The sequence below is a fragment of the Magallana gigas genome, chromosome 5, assembly GCF_963853765.1.
Source record: "Magallana gigas chromosome 5, xbMagGiga1.1, whole genome shotgun sequence".
Lineage (NCBI taxonomy): Eukaryota > Metazoa > Mollusca > Bivalvia > Ostreida > Ostreidae > Magallana > Magallana gigas.
The window spans coordinates 28143209-28156309 of NC_088857.1; the positions used below are offsets into that span (position 1 = coordinate 28143209).

Genomic DNA, 13101 nt, shown 5'->3' on the forward strand with positions numbered 1-13101 from the left:
ATATTTCTATAATAAACTTTGACCCCATCTTGGGGCCCCATTATTGGTCCGGGGGTCACGATTTTACGAATTAGGAATCTACATAAGCGAAGGATGCATGCATAGATATTCCACTAACTAAAACATTGTAGTTCTTGAGAAGAAAATTTTTAAACTTTTCCTTTGTTTTTTAAAATGTTTAAATTTTGAACCCCTCTTGGTGCCCATCAATTGTCGGGGAGTTACAATTTTTTGAATCTACATTATTTAAGGATGTACATGTATGCATAGTAATATCCCAAACAGTTGCACGATGGTTCTTGAGAAGATTTTAAAACATTTTCCTATATATGTTAAAATCTAAACCCCTCCTGGGGCCCCACTTTTGTTCGGGGGTCACGATTTTTACAATCTTCACTATATATACAACCTTTTGTGTATGTATTGGCATTTTTGGTGAAGTGGTTCTTGAGAAGAAAATTTTTAAACATTTTTCATATGTAATTCTATGTTAAATTTTGATCCCCGCCTGGGGCCCCAGTTTTGGTCCGAGGGTCACGATTTTTACAATTTAGAATTTTCATTATACATACAAGCTTTTGTGTAAATATTGGCATTTCTGGTGCAGTGGTTCTTGAGAAGAAGATTTTTTAAACATTTTCCTATGTATTTCTATGTTAAACTTTGAACCCCGCCTGGGGCCCCAGTTTTGGTCCGAGGGTCACGATTTTTACAATTTAGAATCTTCACTATATATACAAGCTTTTGTGTAAATATTGGCATTTCTGGTGCAGTGGTTCTTGAAAGGAAGATTTTTTAAACATTTTCCTATGTATTTCTATGTTAACCTTTGAACCCCGCCTGGGGCCCCAGTTTTGGTCCGAGGGTCACGATTTTTACAATTTAGAATCTTCACTATATATACAAGCTTTTGTGTAAATATTGGCATTTCTGGTGCAGTGGTTCTTGAGAAGAAGATTTTTTAAACATTTTCCTATGTATTTCTATATATGTTAAACTTTGAACCCCGCCTGGAACCCAAGTTTTGGTCCGAGGGTCACGATTTTTACAATTTAGAATCTTCACTATATATACAAGCTTTTGTGTAAATATTGGCATTTCTGGTGCAGTGGTTCTTGAGAAGAAGATTTTTAAAGACATGCACCCTATACTCACTGTTTCTCAATTATCTCCCTTTTGAAAAGGGCTGTGCCCTTTATTTTAACAATTTATAATCCCCTTTCCATAAGGATGCTTTGTACCAAACTTGGTTAAATTTGGCCCAGTGGTTTTTGAGAAGAAGTTGAAAATGTGAAAAGTTTACAGACGGACGGACAGACAGACAGACGGACGGACGGACGGACGACAGACAACGGGTGATCAGAAAAGCTCACTTGAACCTTCGGTTCAGGTGAGCTAACAAACGAATCTTTACTACCTAAGGATGCTTCCACATCGGTTTTTCAGAAGAACGTTATAAAAGATTTCTCGATATATTTTTTGTAAAACTTTGACCCCTTTTTTTCTTTACGAAGAGCAAAAACAGTTAACCCCCCCCCCCCCCCCCCCCAAAAAAAATCAATAGATACTTTCGCAGAAGGTGAAAATAACATGTTGCAAAACATGTCAGACCAACACGTATATGTGTTCATCGTTGCATCTATCCCTTTGCTCATTAGTCAGGATAAATAAAATGAATATTTTAATACGCATATGTGATAGTAGAGTAATATGTCTATGTGTATTTATTCGTTTTGTATTTTCTATTTTTCGTTTTGTTCAATAGAATCTTAAAATTTTATCAGTCAAAGTTTTACTGCGCAAGTAAATTGAGTTCTTCCTATCTGTAATTTCATTGGCTAATAATATTAACCAATTATTTTGAAGCTAGGTGTATAAATAAGTTACCTATATTGAAGCTTAAGTTTGTTTAAGCGTGGTTTATTTCTTAAGAATATTGTTAATTCATATTCATCCATTATCAACTTTTATATTTTACTACAGCTTTGTACGTAATTATCATGTCTAAAATATTGCAACTGTATCTGCTATCAAGCACTACAAATTGATTACTTATGTAATGGGCAGATGGCCGGGATAAATGCCCCCCTAGCCATCGGTCCAGTCACGTGACCTCTTATCTCGGATGGTTCTTGGACAGCTACAGCATCAGCTATCCACCACCATCCCCGCCACTCACCTTTATCTTACTTTGCCATGGTAATGCCAAAAAGAGCCGGCTCAGTCAATTTATTTGCCCTAATATTTCATATTTTTCCCCATTAAGTATTCATTTGCTAATTGCAATATAATTACTTGTATCATTTTAATTGCTTGTACAATTCAGTCCGTCTCAGTATTCTCGTACTGACGAAGTTCTACCTCGTAGATCTTCCAACCTTTGTCACATGCCCTGCAGGGTTCAACAACTATCGTTGTGGCGATGTCACACACATCGGGTAGCTTCTACCACGTGGATGCTTCAACCCAGCAGGTTCTTCTTTCTTAAGTGAGTGACTGAGCCAGTTTTTACTCCAGTATGTGTTGATAAGCTTGTATATATATTATTTGTAGATTTGTAGATGTATAAAATGTTTCTTTCTCAAACTATATCTTTTTATTCTTGAGAAATAAAATTCTAATTAAGTTAGAGCAGTATACCGTTTCAAGAAACCATCCGGTTGATATATGTGGCATCTTATGGTATGTAAATTTTATATTAACTTATGTTTTACTTATCGGTGTAAATGCTTAGTCTCTGGTTTTATTTTAATTGCCTTGTCAATACAAAAGTGTATTTTTGTAATTAAAGTTACAATACTTGGAATGTGTCTGTAAAGTTCAAATGATAGCTTTCTTTACAGTACGCGCTGATTTTTTATGAAACGTATAATGTATTTGTGGTAGCTTATAGCTAATGTATTTTCTTTCATTTTGTCAGTTTTCTCATATAATGTATTATTTTGTAGGTCAATGATTCTATATTCAAAATATAAATAAAGTCATCAGATACACAGTACACTATCTTCATTTTCCTTGACTGCTCGGTTACACATATATGTAGTTATTAATTACCTCCTAAATCCACGGTGATACATCTTGATTCTGAGGATATCCTGCAAAATATAGAAATTAAATAATTAAACAGTCAATTTGTTTTTTTTTTCCTCACACAAAACAAAGAAACAAACAGAAAAGACCACATTATTCAAGACACTGATTATCGTGGTTGATGAGTGATAGCTGAGGAAAACATTGCTTGCATTGAAAAGAGAACATTTAATATCAATAAAGATATATTAAGTATAATCGAGCAATTGTATGAAAAGCCAAGTGAATAATTTACCAAAATTTTGCAGCAGACCGAAAAATGAAACTTTAAAGAAATAGTTACCGAAGAGTTAAAATCTGTTTGTAAAGAGAAGGAAATTCAATATTCTTAATTCATGAAAAAAAATAGACAATTTAGGAGGAACGAAAACAACATAATATTTAAACATAATTATATACATGTATTGAGCTGTAAAAAAAAAACCCAGAAAAAAGTAGACAGGCGGGGAGATTTCAGAAAATTAATGACCGTATTCAAAATAAGAAATAATAAATAGTATCATAAATTACTTAACTTTCATTTGTCTCTGCTGAAAAACACATTACATATGTTCCATTGAGATCCTCGGTATTGGAGTCCAATGACATTGTAACCTCATAATCATTTGCCCCACCTTGCACGATGTCCGACATTGTAAAATTGAGAGGCGACATAATATGGAATTGTGTTACTCTGAATAGGATTCAAATACATATTAACATAAGAAAGGTTTTGAAGCTACCTCATGACTCATTGACTTTAACTTCTTTTATCAGTATTTGAAATGATGGATATATATTAAAATACAATCTGATTGATACATAATTTGTAATGAAATTTCAAACCAAATTTGATAAAACGACACTTCAAGAAAACGTTTATTTATTTAAAAATTTCTGCATGATATCCAGCGGAAATTAACACTTTACAAATTAATATGATACAATGTTTAATGTATCCCACTCCTCAATGTTGTATCAAAAATTTGTTGAGAAGTATATCAATGAAATCTACACACATAACATACTTTAAAAATACATAAATAACGGGAGGGGGTCATTATTCATCACTCAGACTTATTGTCCATTGAATTTGAACTTTTAGTACCTAAAATGCAATTTCAGCCTGTTCAGGATTTGTTGTCAGTATTTTTGATTAAGAAACTTATTTCTTCAAAAATTGTTTTTTTATTATGCTCAGTGGTCACACTGAATAGAGGGATTACGAAAAAAAATTGTACGAAGCTGCATAATTTTTTTGGGGACCTTTTTGCACTTCAAATAGACAATATCTTTGATCTTAAATAAAAACTTTTTGAATAATCAAGAATTCTATAAGATTAATCCAGTTTGCCGAGATATGTATACAGTATCATTTTAACATAATAAAACATGGGAGTCAGTGATGTCAAATTTTAAATATCGGGCTTCAAAGGTTAAATTCTCGCAAAATTTGGCTTAAAAATAACCTTTTTGTTTCTCGAATTCAAATGGATTTTCTTCATGAATGCCTTGTAAGCATGAACTAATTTTTTTTTCTGGTGATGATAAAAAAAATAAAATAATATTCATTTAGATATAATGATCATCTGCGCAAAAAAGCAAAAGGAGTGAGATACCTCATTACATATGTTGAACCATTTATTTTTGTTCTTTTTTCACGGTTATAATGTGTTCGAATTTTTTCTTAATTGCTTTCTTAACATAGCTAGGCTACATGTATTCCTTAAACTTGAAATTAAAAGCCAACTGCATGGCTGGATATTTAGAAGAAAATTTAAAGAAAAATCTAAACTGAAATGGATGTTATATACATCTACATTGCCTTACTTCTTTTTGTTGTCGCTGTTTGGAAAAAAACAACAATTTTTTTTCAAACCATTGAGTGGGTATTCACGGCGTCGTAGCTCTAAATTTTGCTATTTAGGGATAAATTTCATATAATATTTTGTCACTGTTTAGAAAAAAAATATATTAATTGGGGAGGGGGTCACCCCCTTCAACTTCCCTGTTTTGTGCATACATAATTTGTTCATATAGACATAGAACACTTAGTCTATTTGTTCATTGTTTACAGATTAATGTATTATAAGGTTTACTACTAATACGTCGTGGTATAAAAATAAGTGAAATTTAAAAATAATATGAATATTTGTTTGCATATTTAAAACAATGTTGTAAAATGCAAAGAATCTACACGATAGTTAACTCGCACTACACTTTCCGCCATGATGTTAATAAACCCGCGTTCCTGGGCACCCCGATCTAAAAACTTCTTTCCATCAAAACTAAAATCGCATCAAACTGTTCCATTTTATTTATTGCCAGACGTCATGACGTCAGGCATATCTAAGGTTTGAAAGTTGCATTCTCCGAAACAGTGTAAACAATGGGAGTAAGCAATATCATGATATTTCACACAAAAGATTAACCGATGCATGTTTAAGGTGTCAGCATTTACATTCACAATTGATACAAATTTTATATGGAATGTAATAACAACAGCGATCAAGAATTTCCAAGTAAAAGGGATGTTCAACATGCAGTGCACGTGTGTAATCCTGATTTAAATTAGATCAGCATTCCACCATATTTGAACGGTAAAGAAGGGGGAGTGGGGTCGTCGCAACAAATTGTTACATATTGTCTACTACGGTGTAATGTAAGCAATAATTGGTGTTGGATTATCATTATTGCAAGAGCGTCATCAGTTTGGATAAAAACAAAAATATATTTATACAGCTGGAATGTTTACTGGAGGAACTAAATCGCCAAAGCGGGCTGTGACCCGAAATTGTTCAGTTGGACGATTTCATTAATCTTGAAAAGGGGTCATAACTCGCGTGTACGTCTTATGTACATTGCTACATTGAACAATTACTAATCAAATGTGTTTGTTAATTCGATAGATTTCTTCCAAAACATTCGATACAAAGTATAATATTACATGTATGTAGCTGTTACAAAACAAATGTCAAAAAATTCATCTGACCCTCTCCCCATAGATCTCTGCCAATGGACAAGTTCATTCAAACAATTGGATCAAGATCTCAGCCGTTGTTTGAATGGTAAACAGGTAAAGCAGGACTTCGCGACATATTGTCTCATTCATAGTTTTTGCGCGCCGATTAGTGGACGAGTCCGTTGGGATCATGGGAATACACCAGAGCACACCGTTTGTTTACATCACAGGCACGTAGCACCAGGGGTTGGGGTGAGGCTACTTCCCCCTCCCAACTTTTTTTGGAGCAGACACTTTTCTTAAATTTATATATCATGGATTTGCCCCCCCCCCTCCACTTTTGTAGGAGCATGTAATAAATGAAACTGCAAATAAGGAATTCTAATTGAATTGGAGTTACCGTTAGAGTTTTTTATTTCATGAATTTGAGAATTCACCCTTTTTAAATTGCTTGTCAAGATGATTTTGATGAAGCTGCCCCACACACATTAAAAATATAGGTGTTTATATACTCTTTCATATTTCATATGGTTGGACATTTTCAAAAAATGCCTTTCAGTTGATTTTGCATCTTAATATAACAAATACAATTTTTAAAAAAATGACTATTTAATCTCCAGCTTTCAAGCTTACATGCACTTAATTATATGATATGTGTACAATCCTAAAAAAAAAATTGAATTCATAAAAGAATTGAATTTCAAGTGATATATCTATGTACATGTTCTAGATCGCAGAAAAGACTGACGTTTCGTCTTAAATTTGCACGTTCCGTTTATAAATTTATGATCAGCAGCGAAATTAAAATTCACTTCTGATAAGATAGCCTATTCACGGTCACACATTCACGGATTAAATGCCGAATTAGCTACGGAAGCGATCCTGAATCATTCGTGGCGATATGTATTGACCCGTGGCTTTTCCGTCTTTTATCGTACCCAAACGTAGCAATACTTGTATAGCTGCGACAATTTTTGAAACATGTTCAAAATTCCACTACGGATCGATGAAACCACCGTAGTACCTCCTTAGAAAAAACTTACTAAACCGTTTTAGAACGTAGAAGTCCGTTTTAACTCCGTATAAATCCGTAGTTATTCGTATCTATCAATTTGTATCCATTCCGTAGTGCATCCGTACTAACTCCGTATGGTGTCAAACGTGAAAAATATTCCGTAGTAGAACATAGGAGTTGATCCGTGAATGTGTGACTGGGGCATTAAAGATTATTTGATTTTCCGGTGTCAACCGTGGAAAATATTCCGTAGTAGAACCGTGAAGTTGATCCGTGAATGTGTGACTGGGGCATAATTGATACAAGCATTTTTCCATTGAATAATTTTGTTTAGTCAGGCAAGCGTTTTGTAGAGCTATTACTTGTCAATTTTTTAATATTAACCAGAGATGTCCGATCCAAACTATCTGCGATGCATGATGAACCCGTCCTACATCTTTGCAATGACGTTAATTAGTCCATCCGCGTATCGGGCGTTGACAGAGGTGTAAGTGAAGCTTGTGTAGCATGCTCTCAGGTGAGAGAATGGCGTTTTTTGTTACCCCGCTCTGGAGAGTTCTTTTTCATTCGCTAGAGGTAGGACTTATATAAGTGAATGTAAGTTCTATCCATCAAAATTAAAATTGCGCCTTCAAGGAACGAATTCCCTTATTTTCTTTATTCAACATTTGTCAAATCTTAACTTCTATGCATACTCTAAGTAAGTTCCCATTCACTCTTTACGTAGCCATTCAATAATATTTTATTATTGATGCTAACGCCCACTGACTTGGATCCGTCAAAGCGCGTCTACCACCTTACTTTCATTTTCGTTATATTGGGCTGCTTTATCGAAAATGAAAGAATTTTTTAGTTGATTTTACAGTAATTACTAATCAGGTAAAAATTTATTTATAATTTACGGACACCATATTACACGTTTAGCAAGACAAAATGTGTAAGCAGTTACTCTGGTGAAAGCATTTCCGTTAGTGTCGAGAGTAAAACCGGAGTTCTAAACCAACTACAAGAGTAAATTTAAAAAAAAAACCGAATAATTCTTGGTACGCATTAACAAAATCCGAATGATTTCAAGAACGAATTACCAAAAATCTTAACAATTTCAAGAACGACTTAATTTAAAAAAAATTCCGGATGAGCTCAAGTACGAATTAACAAATTCCGAATTAGTTTAGGTACGAGTTAATTAAACTTTGAACATTACACTATTTCCCTAACCAAGAACAAGGAATCAAAATTTCTGGAAAATTTTTAAATCCCAATAACTCTGTAATGCATCGTCCGATTTTAAAACTTAAGTTTTAAATTAAGCATAATAAAAGCTCCTTTTTTGCTTTTATGATTAATATCAAATTATTGTTCGGAAAAGAGTTATTATAAAAAGATTTAGTAGCCTTTCTGGCCCCTAATTTGAGGGGTTAGCCCCTTATTCTTGATATCAAATAAAAGGTCTAGCAAATATAAACATATTTTGTTCTACAAGTGTTCACGAATTGTTAACCGTGCTCGAGATATCTGTACAACAGTGTTTTAGGGGCCGACCCCTAAATGTGTCGGATTTTAAATTTTAGGTAGCATATTGAACAGAACATTATTTTAAACAACTTTTGTTCTTCTTAATTCTCAGCCATTTTACTTGAAAACTCATTGTTGCTCATTACATCCCATATATTAATTGTTTTCATCAAATGTGAATGTAAATGTTGACACATTAAACATGCATCAGTTAATCTTTTTCATGAAAAATCTTGTTATTGCTTGCTCCCATTGCCTTCACTGTTTCGGAGAAGGCAACTTTCAAACCTTAAAAATGACGTCAGGCAATGATTTGCGAACAATATTAAAACGGTATCATAGGAAGTGAAAGCAAAATCCCATACATAGTAATGTCTTCCCACAAATGTTAATTTTTTTTTAAAACGGTATTGCACCAAATTTTATTTTTAAATAAACATTTGTGGGAAGACACTAAATAATGGACCGCAAATCGTAACATTCTGATTTGTTTGTTCCAAATTATTCTCAGTAGTCATTTAATTGCATCAGATATACTAACTTACTTTGAATGCACAATAAAGGCTCTAGCATTAAGCTGTAGAGATCTATTTTGAGCCTGTAACGTTTCCCCAGCAGCAGGTGTTGGAGAGACAAAACGTGGGGCGTCGAAACAAAACACCCCGTATTTAACAGTAATTATAAACTGTAATGGTACACTGCTTATAGGAATACTGGAAGACGAGTCAGCGAAATCCTCTATCTGTAGAGCCACTGCGTAATCTCCATCAGCAGTACTACTCAAATTGCTATTGACAGTAAATGAGCAGGTAGCCTGAAAGAAAAAAAAGTATTCTGTTAAAAGCTTTTGCAGCGGAGCAGTAGTTTTTACGAAAGCCCATTGATCTCATTTTTGTAGTTTAAAAAAATATTTTTTTTCGCAAAAGAAACGCGTTTCTTTTGGGAATAAACGCGAAACTATAGCGAATTAATAGACTTTCGTAGTTTTTAAATGCGAAATAATCTCAATGAAAAAAAGAAAGATAAATTTATTTGGTATCAAATGATAAAATCAATTACCTCATTTAATGTTAGGAATGATAAATGGTTTCCACAAATACTAGCACATTCATCTGGTCCTGATGCAAAGCGACAACCAACATTATCTCCGTCAAAGTCCGCCACTAAGAAAGGTGATATAAAGGTGCATTGTTTACTAATTTGCCTTATAATACCATTTAATATTTTTGATAGTGTTGACAAGCTGGCTAGATACACAAATTATGTCAATTACAATGTATATCAGGTACATTGTGGTACATACAAAGATATTGAATCAAAATAGTTTGTAAAATAAATAAATTGACAAGAACTATTTTAATCGCTGATATCTTTGTCGACAATTGTTAGTCTGTCCCAAGTTGTTGATTGATTCCGTCACGTTTGGACGATTTTTTTAAATAAAAATACACACACCCGTGAAAGAAATACAATTGAAATTGAGATAAAAGGAAACTATTAAAATATCTTCATTGACACATTATCATTTTTCTCTTGGAAAACGTCATAGGAACGAAAACAAATTTCTTACAGAGATTCATAATGGGAAATGTATACATGGTAGAGGGGGCGTTTCAAAACAGATAATCAGGATTATTTTTTCATTTTAGTAGATAAACGTTGTTTGAGCACAAAGGTATATACATGTATGATTATCAAAATATAACTGATTCTGCGAAAAGTGGTGGAAGGAGAAACTAGGAAGAGAGTATAGTAAAATATCAGCCGCATCGAATACAGGAGCTTGACATACTATTACTCTGTTTAACAGTTTTATGCTTTGTTGACAACACTGTCAAATATTGATGCTGTAAGCAACATTCTGAATCATTTTATATTTATTAATTTGATACAATATTGGCGTTTCTGATTGGTCGAACAATTTCTTTGATACCTGCATCAATAAAATTTTGCCGGATCTACTTTTCTCATCTGTTCTGATTTAACACTATTTATAGAACTACGTTTGTAGAATTTTCAAAATAAACACTGGCAACAAAATGTAAAGTTGTGTCTGTTTAATTGTCAGCAAACAAAATACAACTTTATGAATATAAATAATTGAAAGTTTTACTTTCTAAAATAAAAATATTCACATTATTTAATTCATTAAATAGAAAATTAAGCGTCTTCTCACGATTTCGTCTGCATTAGATCAACGATCAACATTTACGGAGAGGCTGGCTATTCCAATTTCAGGTATAAATCATAACGAACATATAGGCGCATGCATTTTCACGGTAAAACTGCTGTTAAAATTTGGTAACGATGAGTTTTAAAATTAACACACGTACATGATCAGTCATCAAAATAAGCATCGTAAAGCAAAGCAATGAGTAGTGCATCAACTCCTTCGGCGTATTCCAAACGGCAGATAATCAGTACCTCGCCGACTAACTATCTAGTCACCACAACATTTACAGAAGTCGCACATACATACCATTATACATGTATCTGTCGACATACCCAACTTTTTCGTCCACGATCGCGTCTCCTTGCATGGTTATGCCCAGGTGCATATTCCAGCGATCAAATTCGCATTAAAACCAGTTTTAACGAATCTTGTTGCACAGTGGATAATATCACACGCCATCGAATGTATTTCCCTTTCGTTTTTCAATTCAGTCGGTTCAGATTCTAACTCTCTAATTGTATTTAAAGTAGTCCGAGTATCGCACTACGTCATAATACGGATTTTACAATATTGGTTCGACTTTTACAAAGCGTTTTAGATACCCGGTATTGATTTTGCTCTACATTGCTGTTGTAAACAATGGAAATAATAAGCAATTAGAACGGTAATACATGTATTCTATGAGAGATAGAAATGATTAATGTTGAGAAACTCGATTCTGTTAAAGTTAAATGAAAAACGAAGTTTCCGATTAACCAGGATCTCAGGTATGCTTATATCTTCTTTGTTTTGATGCCCCCCCCCCCCCCCCCGAAATTTTCTTTTTCTTTTACTAAAACCGGTTTAAATTTAGAGACAGAAGCTATTTCGAATTTAATCATTCGTCAATTAATTAATGTTTAAATGATATCTAACATTGTTGACAGATCTATAGGCAGAAAACTGTAGCAAAATGTGATTTTTACGGATTTTTTCGTCAGGGTCTACTTGGTTTAGAGCTGATAGCGTGAAAAGTAATCCGTCAACATATAATTTATTTTACCAAATCTTTTTTCTAAGATGTCAATCTATAGAATAAACACCATGAATTTAAGTTTGAGTCCATAAAATAGTAAAAAAAATTACCAAACGCGATACTAGCATTGCATTTTTTGTATTCTATTTTGATACATCAGGTCCATAAAGCGTACTTACTTACAAAAATTTGCGCAAAATTATTGATGAGATATGGCTTAAATAAATATTTATACTCTATTTTGTATGTTCAGTTCTAATATTCCCAAAATTGGTAATTATTTTTAGGAAAAACGGACGTCTGGCAAATTTCATAATTGTCAATAATTTTTGCAAGGGGGTACACCCGTCTGAGAGGTGATAACAAACAAACTGGCACGTAAACATGCATATTTTCTTTTGTATATGTATTGCTAGAATGAATATTTATCATTTAAAGCTAAGCTTTTAATGATTGAGCCCATTTAGTGCCGAGTATAGGACTACCTTAATCCGTATTCCATTGAATTCAGCTCAATAGCTTTGCATCAGCTGAAGGCGCATTCATTTTGAATATTGTTGCTGTTGTTGTTTTGTATTCATACGCGCCGCTTCGTTTAAATTATTTACATTTTTGATCAATGACAATTCACTTTTTATAATTTGAAAATGTTTTATTAGATTTATTTTATTGAAAACTTTTTCATCAGTGCGCTACCCCCCCCCTCCCCCCCCCCCGGGTTTTTTTTTTTAAAAGTTAAATATAACCGTAACCAAAGACCTTTTTTCTTGTTTGTCAAGATTTTTGATAAGTTTAGTCCCTTTCCAACTTTCAATTTGCTTTAAGTAGTTTATAAAACTGCAAATCACGTTAACCAGTCAACTATCAAGGAGTTCATCCTGACGACGCGATGAAAAAAGAGCCCTCTGGTTGTGTTTATAACTTTATATACAAGAACTTACCGAAGTAATGTTTCTTAAGACTCTTATTCCACCACCAGTAAACATCCTTATTCACTCTCTTCAATTTCGAATAAAACATCATCAACTGTTCTTTGTTCAAGTTAATTCAAACTAACGAGGATTCGCAACTTTGTGTATGTCAACAAACTTGATGTACATGGATTTTTAAGCACTAGCATAATTATCCGGCACAGTGAATAACCATTCTTGGCATGTTTTACAAAGGGAGGGATCAAGGAGTGGAAATTTGTTACCCCCTTTGCCACCAAAGGTTTGAGGTTAATACCGTTAAATATGGCAAACATATCTCTACCTATCTACTTCTAAATATCAAACGTGAGACCGGGTGCGATGAGAAATTGAAATATTTGACTTTCATTGATGAGGTTATGGGCAAGGGATAACATAATA

General features: G+C 33.5%; 1 protein-coding gene across 4 annotated transcripts in view; it reads right to left on the reverse strand.

The window, feature by feature from the left end:
- LOC136275295 (fibropellin-1-like) overlaps nucleotides 1-13101 on the reverse strand; it is a 37150-nt gene that overhangs the window by 6477 nt on the left and 17572 nt on the right. For all 4 annotated transcript variants that reach the window (XM_066083939.1, XM_066083940.1, XM_066083942.1 and 1 more), the window contains 4 exons: nucleotides 9621-9724; nucleotides 9107-9375; nucleotides 3605-3763; nucleotides 3055-3095 (listed from right to left, as the gene is read on the reverse strand). In XM_066083939.1, the coding sequence (XP_065940011.1) occupies nucleotides 3055-3095; nucleotides 3605-3763; nucleotides 9107-9375; nucleotides 9621-9724 (573 nt within the window). The remainder of the gene's footprint in view (nucleotides 1-3054; nucleotides 3096-3604; nucleotides 3764-9106; nucleotides 9376-9620; nucleotides 9725-13101) is intronic.